At 39.4% G+C, this 16,632-nt stretch overlaps 1 protein-coding gene across 1 annotated transcript in view; it reads right to left on the bottom strand.

Annotated features, from left to right (window-relative positions):
• Positions 1-16,632, bottom strand: part of LOC126285336 (probable ATP-dependent RNA helicase kurz) — a 131,854-nt gene that overhangs the window by 51,020 nt on the left and 64,202 nt on the right. The window contains exons 8-11 of the mRNA XM_049984653.1: positions 14,452-14,873; positions 7,737-7,969; positions 6,184-6,298; positions 690-1,044 (exon numbers count right to left, since the gene is read on the bottom strand). Coding sequence (XP_049840610.1) covers positions 690-1,044; positions 6,184-6,298; positions 7,737-7,969; positions 14,452-14,873 — 1,125 coding nt within the window. The remainder of the gene's footprint in view (positions 1-689; positions 1,045-6,183; positions 6,299-7,736; positions 7,970-14,451; positions 14,874-16,632) is intronic.

The following is a 16,632-nucleotide window of genomic DNA, read 5'->3' as shown; positions in this document are numbered from 1 at the left end:
AAATTTCACCTTTTTCTTGAATAGTGACTCACTCTCTCCATCTACATGTTTTGATATCATTCTCTATAGCTTTTGTAACTTCCTTATCTTTATTTGTACTGTAGTCTTCCCATAAGTTTTCAGCCAGTAACTACCCTGCTACACTCAATTTATTGGCCAAATTTGAGAATCTGTCTTTGGAGAAGCCTGATGGTATTTGAAATTTTGTGGCGCATACAGGCAGTCTGCGGCCATCATTTTCCCTCATGTTGTACTTTATTGAAACAGCATTCTTCATGATGTGATTACCTCATATTTTAGTAATAATTTATCCTGAACAGCTTTGTTTACACTATTTACATGGTGATCAAAAGTTGTGAGATCATCATAAATGAGATCAGCTGCTCTGTGTTCTTTTTTTCCTAGGCTTTTGGATTCACTGGTATGTTTGGTTCTATTGCTGGTTTTGGCAGCTAGTGCTTGTCTTCAGTTCATGTTTTTTTTCTTTCTTTTTCAGAAAACACCCTGAATGATTTTTGCTAAAACTGGTGTTTTCAACTCCTCGAACAACAGCAAATATTAGATTTTGACCCAACCGCTTCAACATGTCGTGCATGGCAACAACTTGATTTGTAGCTACAAGAATCTGAATTTTGATAAACAGGCAGAAAGTTAAGCAATATTTGTACTACAAACAAGATGTCACTTACCCAGCATTAGTGAGTTCCCAGAGCCAGCCCACGCTCTACGTGTTTGTAAAATTTTGGAGCCCGCTGAATGTTCATCTGTTAATAAAAGCTCCTGAACAGATAGGGCAGCCACCATACAGACTGCATAAGGTAACAGATCATGCTGGTGACCAAGTGCTAACATCTTGCCAAAACGTGGAGCTAATGGCAGCACAGCCACAGCACGACCAAGTTCTGTTACTTTTGATGACCATTCACTATCTTCTTTGTCAGTTTTTGCATCCACTGTTTCAAGTATCCCCAACAGCTTCAGGCGTCTCTCTGCTGCTCGCAGTTGCAATCCATCTGGTGCTGAAGGGAATGGAAAATTCACAACCTGTGGAGATAGGATTATAATGTTCTCTCATGCTCTACTTTCTGTAAACATATATGTTTAACATCTCCAGTAACCAATAATACTTGATTGGATGGAAAGGTGACTGTTTCTACCAGTCATTGATTGGCAGAGCATTAGTGATTTAAAAAGGTCAGAAACTGACAGGAGAAGGTGATGATAGCATGGATTATTTACTTACTAGAAAAGTCAATAGATAGTGGAGGAGATTGATAGGAGGCATATTAAATGCTTGGTACCTTTGTCACTGGTCACAGACATTCAGTTCATAGCAATTAAGACTAAGGCTGCAAATATCAATCATGGAAATTGAATATATAAAAACAAAGATGCTGTAACTTACCAAACGAGAAAGTGCTGGTTGATAGACACAATAAAAAACACACAAACACACACACAAATTTCAAGCTTTCGCAACCCAAGGTTACTTCATCAGGAAAGTGGGAAGGAGAGGGAAAGACGAAAGGATGTGGGTTTTAAGGGAAAGGGTAAGGAGTCATTTCAATCCCGGGAGCAGAAAGACTTACCTTAAGGGGAAAAAAGGACAGGTGTACACACACACACACACACACACACACACACACACACACACACACACAATCCATCCATCCGCACATATACAGACACAAGCAGACGTGGAATGTTTCCTTAATTAAAAACAGAGATTCCATGACTTACCAAACGGGAAAGTGCTGATAGATAGACACAATAAAAAAAAACACACACACACACACACACACACACACACACACACACAAAATTTCAAGCTTTCGCAACTAACGGTTGCTTCGTCATGAAAGAGGGAAGGAGAGGGAAAGACGAAAGGATGTGGGTTTTAAGGGAGAGTCATTCCAGTCCCGGGAGCGGAAAGACTTACCTTAGGGGGTAAAAAGTACAGGTATATACACACACACACACACACACACACACACACACACACACACACACACACACACACACACATATATAGACATATTTAAAGGCAAAGAGTTTGGGCAGAGATGTCAGTCGAGGTGGAAGTACAGAGGCAAAGAAGTTGTTGAAAGACAGGTGAGGTACGAGCGGCGGCAACTTGAAATTAGCGGAGGTTGAGGCCTGGCGAATACCAAGAAGAGAGGATATACTGAAGGGCAAGTTCCCATCTCCGGAGTTCGGATAGGTTGGTGTTGGTGGGAAGTATCCAGATAACCCGGACGGTGTAACACTGTGCCAAGATGTGCTGGCCGTGCACCAAGTCATGTTTAGGTACAGGGTGATCCTCATTATCAACAAACACTGTCTGCCTGTGTCCATTCACGTGAATGGACAGTTTGTTTCTGGTCACTCCCTCATAGAAAGCGTCACAGTGTAGGCAGGTCAGTTGGTAAATCACGTGGGTGCTTTCACACGTGGCTCTGCATTTGATCGTGTACACCTTCCGGGTTACAGGACTGAAGTAGGTGGTGGTGGGAGGGTGCATGGGACAGGTTTTACACCGGGGGCGGTTACAAGGGTAGGAGCCAGAGGGTAGGGAAGGTGGTTTGGAGATTTCATAGGGATGAACCAAGAGGTTACGAAGGTTAGGTGGACGGCAGAAGGACACTCTTGGCGGAGTCGGGAGGATTTCATGATGGCTGGATCTCATTTCGGGGCAGGATTTTAGGAAGTTGTATCCCTGATGGAGAGCCACAATCAGAGTCTGATCCAGTCCCGGGAAGTATTCTGTCACAAGTGGGGCACTTTTGGGGTTCTTCTGTGAGAGGTTCTGGGTTTGAGGGGATGAGGAAGTGGCTCTGGTTATCTGCTTCTGTACCAGGTTGGGAGGGTAGTTGCGGGATGCGAAAGCTGTTTTCAGGTCGTTGGTGTAATGGTCGAGGGATTCAGGACTGGAGCAGATTCGTTTGCCACGAAGGCCTAGGCTGCAGGGAAGGGACCGTTTGATATGGAATGGGTGGCAGCTGTCATAATGGAGGTACTGTTGCTTGTTAGTGGGTTTGATGTGGACGGATGTGTGAAGCTGGCCATTGGACAGATGGAGGTCAACGTCTAGGAAAGTGGCATGGGATTTGGAGTAGGACCAGGTGAATCTGATGGAACCAAAGGAGTTGAGGTTGGAGAGGAAATTCTGGAGTTCTTCTTCACTGTGAGTCTAGATCATGAAGATGTCATCAATAAATCTGTACCAAACTTTGGGTTGGCAGGCCTGGGTTACCAAGAAGACTTCCTCTAAGTGACCCATAAATAGGTTGGCATACGAGGGGGCCATCCTGGTACCCATGGCTGTTCCCTTTAATTGTTGGTATGTCTGGCCTTCAAAAGTGAAGAATTTGTGAGTCACGGTGAAGCTGGCTAAGGTAATGATGAAAGAGGTTTTAGGTAGGGTGGCAGGTGATCGGCGTGAAAGGAAGTGCTCCATTGCAGCGAGGCCATGGATGTGTGGGATATTTGTGTAAAGGGAAGTGGCATCAATGGTTACAAGGATGGTTTCCGGGGTTAACAGACTGGACAAGGATTCCAGGCGTTCGAGAAAGTGGTTGGTGTCTTTGATGAAGGATGGGAGACTGCATGTAATGGGTTGAAGATGTTGATCTACGTAGGCAGAGATACGTTCTGTGGGGGCTTGGTAACCAGCTACAATGGGGCGGCCATGATGTTTGAGTCTGTGAATTTTAGGAAGTAGGTAGGAGTGCGAGGTGTCGGTGGAGTCAAGAGGTTGATGGAGTCAGGTGAAAGGTTTTGTAGGGGTCCTAAGGTTCTGAGGAGTCTTTGAAGCTCCGTCCAGACATCAGCAATGGGATTACCTTGGCGAACTTTGTATGTAGTGTTGTCTGAAAGCTGATGCAGTCCCTCAGCCACATACTCCCGACGATCAAGTACCACGGTTGTGGAACCCTTGTCAGCCGGAAGAATGATGATGGATCGGTCAGCTTCCAGATCACGGACAACCTGGGCTTCAGCTGTGGTGATGTTCGGAGTAGGATTAAGGTTTTTCAAGAAAGACTGAGAGGCAAGGCTGGAAGTGAGAAATTCCTGGAAGGTTTGGAGAGGGTGATTTTGAGGAAGAGGAGGTGGGTCTCGCTGTGATGGAGGATGGAACTGCTCCAGGCAGGGTTAAATTTGGATAATGTCTTGGGGAGTTGGATCATTGGAGTAGAAACAGGATTATTTTTCAAGTTGCCTCCACTCATACCTCACCTGTCATTCAACAACATCTTTGCCTCTGCACTTCCGCCTCGACTGACATCACTGCCAAACCCTTTGCCTTTAAATATGTCTGCTTGTGTCTGTGTATGTGCGGATGGATATGTGTGCGCGCACGCGAGTGTACACCTGTCCCTTTTTCCCCCTAAGGTAAGTCTTTCCGCTCCCGGGATTGGAATGACTCCTTACCCTTTCCCTTAAAACCCACATCCTTTCGTCTTTCCCTCTCCTTCCCTCTTTCCTGAAGAAGCAACCGTCGGTTGCAAAAGCTAGAAATTCTGTGTGTGTGTTTTATTTATTGTGCCTATCTACCGGTGCTTTCCCGCTTGGTAAGTCTTGGAATCTTTGTTTTTAATATATAAAAATAAAGTTGATGTGACTTACCAAACAAAAGTGCTGGCAGGCCGATAGATACACAAACATACACACAAAATTCAAGCTTTCGCAACCAACGGTTGCTTCTTCAGTAAAGAGGGAAGGAGAGGGAAAGATGAAAGGATGTGGGTTTTAAGGGAGAGGGTAAGGAGTCATTCCAATTCTGGGAGCGGAAAGACTTACCTTAAGGGGGAAAAAGGACAGATATACACTCACACGCACACACACACGTACACACACACATATCCATCCGCACATACACAGACACAAGCAGACATTTGTAAAGGCAAAAAGTATGGGCAAACTCTTGGTGTCTTACCCCTAAGGTAAGTCTTTGTGCTCCCGGGATCGGAATGACTCCTTACCCTCTCCCTTAAAACCCACATTCTTTCGTCTTTCCTTCTCCTTCCCTCTTTCCTGATGAAGCAACCGTTGGTTGCGAAAGCTTGAATTTTGTGTGTGTGTTTGTGTTTGTTTGTGTGTGTGTCTATCGACCTGCCAGCGCTTTCGTTAGGTAAGTCACATCATCTTTGTTTTAATGTGTGTGTTTTTACAAAGCTGAATACTGAATATTTCTGCACATTTCTTATAAGATCTGCAACGAAATGTTCCCATTGCATGTGAAAAAAGTATCTCTTTTTGAGAAATGATATACAGTTGCATTGAGAAGTTCTCTTAAACCTTTCAAAAGATGAGTGTTGATTTGTTCAAGTGGAGTATAGAGTAACTGAGAGGACCGGTAGAAGTTAGGTTGAATATTATCTAATAACATACACCAGACTTGTAAACAGATGTTGTTATTATTTGCAAAAAACAAATGGCACACAAAAATTTAGCAGAAGAAATGTAACAGAGGTTTGTCCTGGAAAGAGCAAGCAACCACCAATATTTGACAATCACCATCTAGCACCTATCAGACAATAGTTTCTGTTGTTAATTAATAAAACAAAATTATCAATCAATAATTTCTTAGTGGTCAACAGCCTTGCTGTGTTGGAAACTTTAAGCAACACATCAGGTGAATTCACAATTGTGAATAATGACTACCATTGGCTGTAGAATGGAATGATGACATTGATAATTTGTGCTGGACGAGGACTCGAACCCGGATTTTTCGCTTATTCTCAGTGATCACCTTACTATTTGGCTTTCTGTGCAAGGCTCATGGCCAGGCCCAAGCTTCCATATGTCGTCAACCATACGTCTATGATCTGTACTTGCACATCCATTATGTGCATTCCCATACAGATCAGATGTTGTGCTTGAAAGTCGCATGCTCGGTATCGGCAGACAAATATGATATCACAAATATCACACACAACTTTAAGCAATGCCGGGCCTCATTAGTACTTGGATGGATGACCACCTAGGTATGCTGGGTACTGATGGCTCAGAAACATACAAATTGTTGCAGTGTTATCCAACTTAAAGACTTGCACAAGGCCACTATACCATAAGGAATGTTTACCGTCTCTGAGTGGATGGTAGCTACATTCCAAATTCTTGGATTAGAGCATATGCAGCATGCAGGAGAGGTCTGTTTGGATATTTCAGTAACTGTCTTACCTTGTCAATACCCATAGCTTTCATCTGCAATACAAGGTCGTCTACAGGTTTGCGTTGAATTTCTGGCACAGAAAAATTCTCAAACTGGTCATTGAAAACTGCTGAAGAATACAGTCTGAAATATTTCAAGAACGAAAGACAACAGTGTTAGTGAAACATTAAGGTGCACATAACAAACACTAATTCTAATAAGACAAGTAAGATGACCACTACTGCCAAAGCCTAATATGAATTCAGAAATATTAATTACATTGGCATAAAATACAACAGCACTGGTAGGTCTTAACAAGTGCTATGAATTGTAATTTGGAAGCTCAGTCAAGAGTTCTGACCTTGTTGTACAGTAAAGTGTTCTAATATGGTACCGAAAACTATAAACTCAAGTTTGTGGCTCAATCAAAGGACACTTGGACATTTGCATATTTGAGAAAATACCAAACTATCAGTTCTTATAATGAAACACTGTGAATACTCAGCAAGTGATGACACTGTATGTGGGGGAGTGGTGGGTGGGGGGGGGGGGGGGGGAGGAGGAACTAAAAAAGCAAATATTACAAATTTCTAGAGAGGAAGAATTATGTATAAGAATTGAAACGAGACTGGATTTAAAAAAGTGCATGACCACTAGATAACACAATAGTTTCCTTTTTAGTCATTATCTATTTTTCACATAGCTAAACCAGATGTTCTCAATAAAGCTAACGGTAGCCTTGCACCGTGCTGAAGAAGGCAGTCTGGCATCAAATAAAGAAGCATGTTACAGAAGAAATACATAATCTTAGCAGGATAGATATTTGCTTTAGTAATAATGAAATGGTAGAACCAGCAGAATGTTATGTTATTTTTTCCAAACAATAAAACTAGGAGGTTTTTGACAGAACTGAGCACAAAATTTTTGCAAGACAGTGAGATCAAATTATCTGCCTGGCATTAAGTCACAATCATTGGTTCACAACCAAAGTATTGTTCTATTTAACAGTACTCTTGGGCAGTAGAAGCTGTTATAGATGAGAGTTGACCTTGGAAACATCAGATTGATGGAAATGTTGCAAAAAGCGGCATAGGCAAGACGGAAGAATGGTGCTCTGGATCAGTCTAGGTGAAAATAGAAAGTCAATGCTTTCAGAACCAAGAGTATTGTTCTGCAAAAACTGGAGAGGTCAGAGGAGTTGCAAAAGCATCAGTGAGTTATGGGACTTAGTCCATTAGTAAGAGTACAGGCCCCTCTAATTCCTACATTTTGCACCACTCCTCTGAATGTTCTACATATGTTCAAAGTTAATTAATTTTTAATGATTTTACCCATTCTTATCCCTTAAAAATTCCTAGCAACCGATTATAATAGCTTTTAAATTAATCAAATTTCCTGCGCTTTTAGTCACATCAACTGATTAAATATTAAATATCCTTGAGCTTTTGAACAGGTGCTCCTTGGACATTGTCAAGCAGTAACTGACAATGGACGTCCAACACTTGTCCGAAAGATCATGGGTATTCAACCATCTGACACTGACATATTTTTAAGAATAATATACATTCTGCAATTAACATACCGGTAACAATGTCCTGGTCCCATACGACCTGCACGACCAGCCCTCTGATTGGCAGCAGCTTTGCTGGCCCAGACAACAGCAAATGCAGAAACACCTGTCACTTTATCATACAGACGAGTTTTGGTACGACCACAGTCTACCACATACTTGATGTTTGGTATTGTCAAAGACGTTTCTGCCACATTAGTTGCCACAACACACAGACGGCATCCCTCTGGAGGAGTTTCAAATACCTAACAATAATATAACAGTTTTTAAATTTAAAAAAAAAAAAAAGAAATGAAATCTTAAAAAAAAAAAAAAAACAAGAGAAAAAACAATGTAAAGGTAGACAGAAAGGTGTGACTCACTATTAATAATTAAATGTGCGACTGCAGGTAGCAATGCTTAAAACATTGGCTTTTTCTATAGAAAGAGAAAATAAGATATCATTCGTACATCATAACTTAGCTCAACAGAAAGCTTTTTCAGAGACCGGAGAAAAGGAAAACACACATACAGGAATGGCTCTACCATATTCTTTGCACCTACTCACGTCCTCCTGTTCTTATTATAGGTTTCTCTTGATCTGGTTATTGTATGTAAGCAACCTGTCCTCTCTTATCTGATTAATGAATCCTCTTTTCTTTCTTCAGAGGATGGTTCAGCAGCCCCAAAGAATAATCAGTTTTCTTTTGCATATTTTTTCCTGTCTTGCCTCACTATCATTCCTTCTTGTGAATAAAATCTTTTTATGTCTCACCATTCATTTTAAATATTTCATATTTTCATATAACAATGCTGTTGTGGGTAACTTAGCATATTCAGTATTGACAATAATATTTTTTCTTATCAGACCAGTTATTGATGTAATAGAATTTATTAAATTTTGAATGCAATGAAGTGAATTTCTTATCTTCATATCAATGAGCAAGTGTCAAAAAGTTTGTTGATTTCTTTAGGTAAAAGACATGTAGAAAAGAAAGAAACCTAACTGAGCTTAAAGAGAAAATTCCCCCCCCCCCTCTCTCTCTACCTCTACCTCTACCCCCCCCCCCCCCTCTCTCTCTCTCTCTCTCTCTCTCTCTCTCTCTCTCTGTGTGTGTGTGTGTGTGTGTGTGTGTGTGTGTGTGTGTGTGTGTGTGAGAGAGAGAGAGAGAGAGAGAGAGAGAGAGAGAGAGAGAGAGAGTCACTAAAAAGGAATTTTGACTGAAAGGTCAGCTAGTTATCGCCCTTTTCCAAAAGCTAATCAACTGCTCAACATCATTTGTATCCAATGATACATTATTATTCACAACTGTCATGATCACAGTGGATGTATGTACAACAATATACAGCATAACCTCACTTTTACGTTCCCAGAATTAATGTTTTCCCCGCTGTTTATGACATTTTATATTGGTCCCGTCAAATTTCCTATGCCCACAATGTTAATTTGCACCCGATTTTGCATCAATATATTTAAAATTTTCCCACAGGTTACATAGTACGAAAAATGTTTGGAGAAAAAATGATGCTGCCATGATGTTGGCTGTCCAGTAATGTTTATAAATATTACACAGTTAAGTTTCTTGACACCAGGGCACTTTTCTAAGCAGATTTCAACCGGCAAACATGTAAAAGTTGGAACAATTCATGCCATATCTCCCACCACTGCCAAGCTCTACTTGGAATGGTGGCTGATGGGAGTAACTAGGTTCGACTAATGAAGATATCATGACCAATCACAACTATTTCCAAACTGCCTCTACAGCCCAAACACAGTTTTGAGAGTGTTGTGATCTTCATGACACCTCTGTTGAACCATACTTAGTGTGTTTCGGTTTAAGGTACCTTGGAGCCCTAGCTGACACCGTCATTCACTTTGTGTTGCTCAAATGTTTTTAGTTTAAACACAGCACTGGTTACAAATTTTACTCACGCTGACCAAAATGTGTTTCGAGAATTTATTCTTGTTGTCAAGTGCAGTTTTTACGTACATATTTTTTGTTATGTTACACAAACAAACAATGTGAGTGCTAGTGTGTGTGAGTGATTTTTTACATAAATGATGTGGCACAGTACCTGATAACCTCAAAAAGACGGCTACAGTGCAAGATACGCAGAATAACACATATTCAAACACCTTACAAAATACTTATGTATATATTTGTGCTTGGCAATGAGAAAAAATTCTTGAAACACGTCGTGCTAAGCACGAAGAAATACGTAACTAGTGCAGTATTTCATTACTTAAATAATAAATGACAGTTGCAGGCTTTCAAAAACATCACTTATGACAGAAGAAACTGAGTCAAACATTCCTACTTCTCCTGACAGTCATCACTTCCACTTGCATCAGCAGTTTTTATTAGATAATAAACCTTTATTAGATAACAAACCTTTATTAGATAATAAATAAGTCCCTGACAAGTCTTTTGAATCCTGTTATGTGCATATATCATACATAAAGTGCAAGGAGGGTATCCTATACGTAACTTCGACAGCTTAAAGAGTTATTTCCAGCATTTTACATTTTCCCAAATTTTACACCAGGTTTTGAAGTCCCTTGAAAAGTGTAAAAGTGGGGTTTCACTGTACCTGTTCAACTTCTATGAGTCTTGATCAGAATTAAAAGTACAGAAAAGACAAAGAGCAAAATTTGTATTCAGTGCATCATAAACTACCCCCTTATAGTCACTTGTATTATATTTTCATTGTCTGTCAACTGGTTATATTATTTTCATTCAACATTTTCCTATTTCATCATATACAATAGGGAGATAATAGTTTTGAAATACTGTTCACTTACTGTAAGTTGAGTTCAGAAATGCTACTGACAAAAAGTATTTTTCAATGATCAATAGGGTCAAAAATCTAATTTCAATGTGTCTGCTTATAGGTAATCCACAGAAACAAATTATCTGTATCACAGGTATATACGAAGGTCATTTCAAAAGTTCTGCATACTGTAAAACAGAACTGAAGAAAATAAATTAGTTTACATGATACCTTTACAGACCTTCAATACATTCTTCATTCTTGCTTATGATAGCTTCCCATCGTTTTTGGCAAATTCTGTACTCCAGACATGGCGCCTTCATTGTTGAGCTCTCAGATTATTCGGGGAAGTATTTACTGCCCATATGTGTTGGGCATTTCTCTCACTGGTAGGGCAATATGTGGTCTTGTATTATCACGCAAAGTGAGGGCACTAGCTGCAAGCATGTCATGCCTTCTTTGATGCATTTTTGGGCGCAAAACATTTTGCAGAAAAAGCTTGCAATATGTGTCTGTTACAGAATCTCCTGGGGCATATCTGCAGCTATGATTTAGGAGGCAATGTAACAATATTGTGAAACAGAAAGTTGTTACTCACCATGCAGTGGAAATGCTGAGTAGCAGATAGGTACAACAAAACCAAGCTTTTGGCCAGTAAGGTGTTCGTCAAAGCAGCACGGCCTCGGGTGCCAGAGACCACAGTCATGTATGTGAGAGTTGTGTTTGCATGAGTGTGTATGCGTATGTTTGTCATCTAATTTTGATGAAGACATTACTAGCTGAAAGCTATATCCGTGACAGTCTTTTTGTTGTGTCTATCTGTGACTGAGTATCTCCACTAGGCATAGCAATCCTTTTCATAAACTGCTCTCTCTCTGTTCGATAACATTGAAGCAATTCTTCTGTAAATCTTTTACAGCCTGTTTGCTGCCCTTCACTGAAATCGTGCAGAACCCATCCCGCAGCAACTTTTCTCATCTTTAACTTATCTGTTATGATTCTATAAACTGATGTGACAGACATTTTGGCTTCATATACAATTTCCTCACACATTTTTTATTAGTCCTCTCTCAAAATGTCACTAACAATAACCTGAGATATGTAGTCAGTTGCAGTTGATGGTCTTCCACTTCTTGGGTTGTCCTCAGTGCTTATACAACATTCACAGAAACAAGCATACCACCATGATACTGTGCTACAATCCACTACACTATTCCCAGACATCTCTCTCAAAGTGCTGTAAATTTCTGTTGGGTTCCTTCCATATAGGGATTTTATCTTGTTGTAGGAACACTGGTCACTATGTGTAATCTGACATGACTTGGATTCACCTTCCATTTTAAAACTGAATTATTCATGAATTGGCCAAGGGAATCAGAAAACACACATGTGACTACCGTATTTACTCGAATCTATGCCGCACTTTTTTCTGGTTTTTGTAATTCAAAAAACCGCCTGCGGCTTAGAATCGAGTGCTAAGCAAGCGAAAGTTCTGAAAAATGTTGGTGGGTGCCGCCACAACTAACTTCTGCCATCGAATATATGTAGCGCTACACAGGCATGCTTTGTAGGCACAAAGATAAATACTGGCGCCAAAACCTCAGTGTCAGTAAATAATTTTATATGATGATGTAAATAAAACAGAAAGAAACTTCCACATGGGAAAAATATATTAAAAACAAAGATTCCAAGACTTACCAAGCGGGAAAGCGCCGGCAGACAGGCACATGAACAAAACACACAAACACACACACAGAATTACGAGTTTTCGCAACTGGCAGTTGCTTCGTCAGGAAGGAAGGAAGGAGAGGGAAAAATGAAAGGATGTGGGTTTTAAGGGAGAGGGTAAGGAGTCATTCCAATCCCGGGAGCGGAAAGACTTCCCTTAGGGGAAAAAAAGGACAGGTGTACACTCGCGCACACACACACACACACACATATCCATCCGCACATACCATGTGCGGATGGATATGTGTGTGTGTGTGTGTGTGCGCGAGTGTACACCTGTCCTTTTTTTCCCCTAAGGGAAGTCTTTCCGCTCCCGGGATTGGAATGACTCCTTACCCTCTCCCTTAAAACCCACATCCTTTCATTTTTCCCTCTCCTTCCTTCCTTCCTGACGAAGCAACTGCCAGTTGCGAAAACTCGTAATTCTGTGTGTGTGTTTGTGTATTTTGTTCATGTGCCTGTCTGCCGGCGCTTTCCCGCTTGGTAAGTCTTGGAATCTTTGTTTTTAATAAATAATTTTATATATATATATATATATATATATATATATATATATATATATATATTTTTTTTTAAAGGTGGGAGACGGGCTTTTATTCTCCGCCCAGAGTTTCGACCACTGCATTTTCATACATTATCCAACGAAGTAAATACAAATTCCGTATTGTTCATCTTCGAATGTAGCAGAATTTCAACGTACTACAAAAATCCGACTGGCAAGACTGTTTGGGATGATCATCAATATGGCCAACTCTATGATCTGAATGTTTTCCTATCTGTGGGAAGAGATGGTTGCTGATAGGAACCTGAAGAAATGTGAATCACATGCAGTATTCTCTGCGCCATAAGAAAGAATACGAATATAAACATTTTGCAACGTATTGTTTTGTGTTTGCTGCTATCTCATTTAAATCCTGTCTGCCTAATAAACTACGAAACTAGAATGAGAACAGCAAACATGGAAGAATATAAATATCGGGTCATTTTTATATTCGTATTATTCTTATGCCTAATAGTGATACGATCAGAAATGAAGCACAGCAACTGACTAGATTTTTAAATCTAAGATGACTCTAATTTCTGTGCAGAATTTGATGTACTAAAGAAGCGGCCGCAAAGATTTTCAAATGGAGAAAATTTTTTCGCTAAACTCTTGTTCAGAACATCATGTATCATACGCAGTTTATTATTTGGTTCTTGTTGATCATTAACACAGGAAGCAGCAGTATAAATAAAAACAAATAGCAGTCTCTTGCCATTGTTTCGCTAATGAGACAATTCATCTCTTTTTTTAAAAGAAATTGTAAGCGGCGTTAGCACGCACTAAGGCAAGCCATGCCGCGAGCGGCGACAGGTCGTGAACACTCATTATCAGAATGCGACAAACAATGCATGACACAGTACAGTAATGTATTTTCAGCTTAGAGTGACGTAAACACCTGTAAGAAAGAAAACGGCACTCATCAGATGAAAGCAAAATAAGCAATCGATTCAAACCAGACGAAGCACGTGAAAAAGGAAGGGTACCCGTATAAATACGGACGGAGCACCTGACCCATAGCAATGGCTACATGGTAAAGCTTAACTGCTAAGCTTACGACTCAAACCAAACTACTGTAGCTGTATCGTCATTAATTCGACCTAAATTGTCTCGTATTACAATGGATCAACTTTGTTTCGATTTGGAGGTGCGGCCTTAAACTTTTCTCTCCCCTTGAATTTCGAGTCTCAAATTTTACGTGCGGTTTAGATTCGGGAAATTTTTTTTCCTTTATTTCGAGTCTCATTTTTCAGGTGCGGCTTAGATTTGAGTGCGGCTTAGATTCAAGTAAATACGGTACCATACCTTTAGTCTTGCTCACAACTGCCATGTATTACAACTTGATCACACCACCATAATGGTTGTGCATGCCAGTGTGCAGGACTTTTGAAACGACCCACGTATTTACAAATGACCTTCAACACAAAGCAAAAGACACTAACTATATGGAGAATATTAACTTTATTCATTCTGATACTAATGTTTCATTAAAAATGTCTCCCCCTATGTATTTAGAAGAGTTTAAGAAATAATCAACATATTTTGATTAAATAACTCTTTTGAAAGTTGGTGATGAGCATAGAATAGTGAGAACAGTCTGTAATCATGAAGAGAAAAATTTGTACCAGATTCTCTTTTCAACACATTTTAGTTCAATTCCTTGTAGTGTAAACTTTGGGCTTTTGTTATGTAATTAATAATACTAACCTTAGACTGTTCTCGAGTAGAGAGTAATGAGTATAGTGGGAGTACCCACAATGGCTGGCCGCCCAGCACCTGCCTGAATTCCCCTTCCTTTTCCCATTCAGTTTCCAAGTCATCGTCATCTTCGATATCACCTTCATCTTCTGCCAAGAGATCTCCTTCTGTATCATCCACAGGAACTGCTGAGTAGCTGCTGAGATCTATTTCAGGTAAGGGAACAGTTTGTGACTTGCTTGAGCGATTTTTACGGACACTTGAAATTGCACGCTTCATATCTAACTCTAACTCTTCGTCTTCCTCATCTGCCTTAGAAATTCTGGTTTTCTTTTCTTCCTTGGTGCCATTAACAAGTGCAGACTTCTTGTTCTTATGGTAGGGAAATGTTTTCCTCAGTTTTTGCACCAGTGTCTTCACTTCCTTCTGACCTAAAAGACAGAAACAAGAAAAAGTTCTGAAATATGAAGTGCAGCAAAATAAATACCAGATAGATCATGATTTTAACAACTGTTGCAATATGTGTGATTCCTCATCAAAAATAATGTTGTTTTCAAATTTTGTACTAGTAAAGTAAATATTTGTAGTTATTACACAAGACGATTGCATTTCTATTAAAATTTGCAGCACAATATATTTAATTGTTAAATGCAGATGACTTACATACAGGCATAAATGAATTATTTGATGATGAGTATAAAAATAAGTTCGTGTTCCATGAACCAAACTTGATGCATTTATGCTCTACTGAATGCAAAAAACAAAAATATTGTTGGGTGATATGCTTTGGGATTGGGCAGAGGATGAACAGTAAAAATAATTTAAACAAGTGTTCACTGATCATACAATATAGGCTTTCATGGCGAGTATTACTTCACTTAAAACTTCTATCAGAGGTGAAGCAGTAACTTACAATCACAACTCGAGGGAATATCAAATATATATGCAGTAAAGAAGGTACCACAGATCAACACATGGAGCTGACTGCAAGACTATTTTTGATAGTGTTAACATTCTTAACTGGGAGTAATTATTCGGAGGAGATACCTCATGATCTTCGCCTTACGGCGAGAATCAGTATCAATCAGGGAAATGGCCACCAAATGGGAATGTTTTTCTTCCATTAAGATTACAGACTGCATTGGGAAAGTGTTTGGCAAGTGTGGAGTTGAAACTATTTTCAGACTCACTAGGAAGATAAGAGAATAGACTGGCACAAGGTATACAACATCCTTTGCATACACCAGGTGTATATAAAATTTCTTGTTTTTGTGGACTAGTACACACTGGTAACATAAAACAAGTGTTAACACCTGTTCAGTTGAACATAAGAGGAATTACTGTCCGGGACATATGGAGAAATCAGTCATTGTAGAACATTTGTACCAAGAGGGTAATCATGAAATAAAATTCAGTGAGATGAGTGTCATATCAAAAATAGCACACTATCCTGCACACATGTATAGAGAGACTGCTGAAATTAAAAAAGGGAAGGTGTCAAAACAGATAAAATATGGACGTCAACTTTGCACTGATAGAATGACAATTGATTACTTTCAATCAAGAATGTTGGTACTAACAGAGAGACTCTTGTAGCCAATGTCAAGTGATGGACTGTTGTGAATATTAGGGAAAAGTTTTACATGACAATCAGGCCTGTCAACCTGGAAGTCTGAAGTGAAGGAGAAAATTCACTGTTTTCAGAGCTGCTAGACTTATGGTCAAGACTCCTAACGACATTTGTGTTAAATTAATTTTAGTGTGGATGTGTAAAAGACTATTTAAAATTTGTACTTATGGCTAAAAAACCTGTAAATAAAATTATTTGGATTGTATGCTATTCATAGATTAGATCACTTTTACTGTCTAACAAAAGACTTAGATGGATAAATTATTGATCAATGCTGGATCATCAGCTAGCTTTTATTAAATATTACACTAAAGGAATGTATGTTACTCAAAAATTAGTTTTCAGAATCTAAAACCATTACAGCTAATAGTTTTACATAACTATATATACAAATTATACATGATTAATCATCATTATTTTATGGAATAAATAAAAATATGGAATGTTTAATGATCTGAGCCAAGTCACAAGCTTAATGGCCAATTATTGAGAGATTTACATTTACATGTAACCAGAAGCATGACATTACTTTGCACTATTCAGATACACTACATATGGAT

This window comes from Schistocerca gregaria, chromosome 8 (assembly GCF_023897955.1).
Source record: "Schistocerca gregaria isolate iqSchGreg1 chromosome 8, iqSchGreg1.2, whole genome shotgun sequence".
NCBI classification, from domain to species: Eukaryota; Metazoa; Arthropoda; class Insecta; order Orthoptera; family Acrididae; genus Schistocerca; species Schistocerca gregaria.
This window is presented reverse-complemented; position numbering and strand designations above follow the sequence as displayed.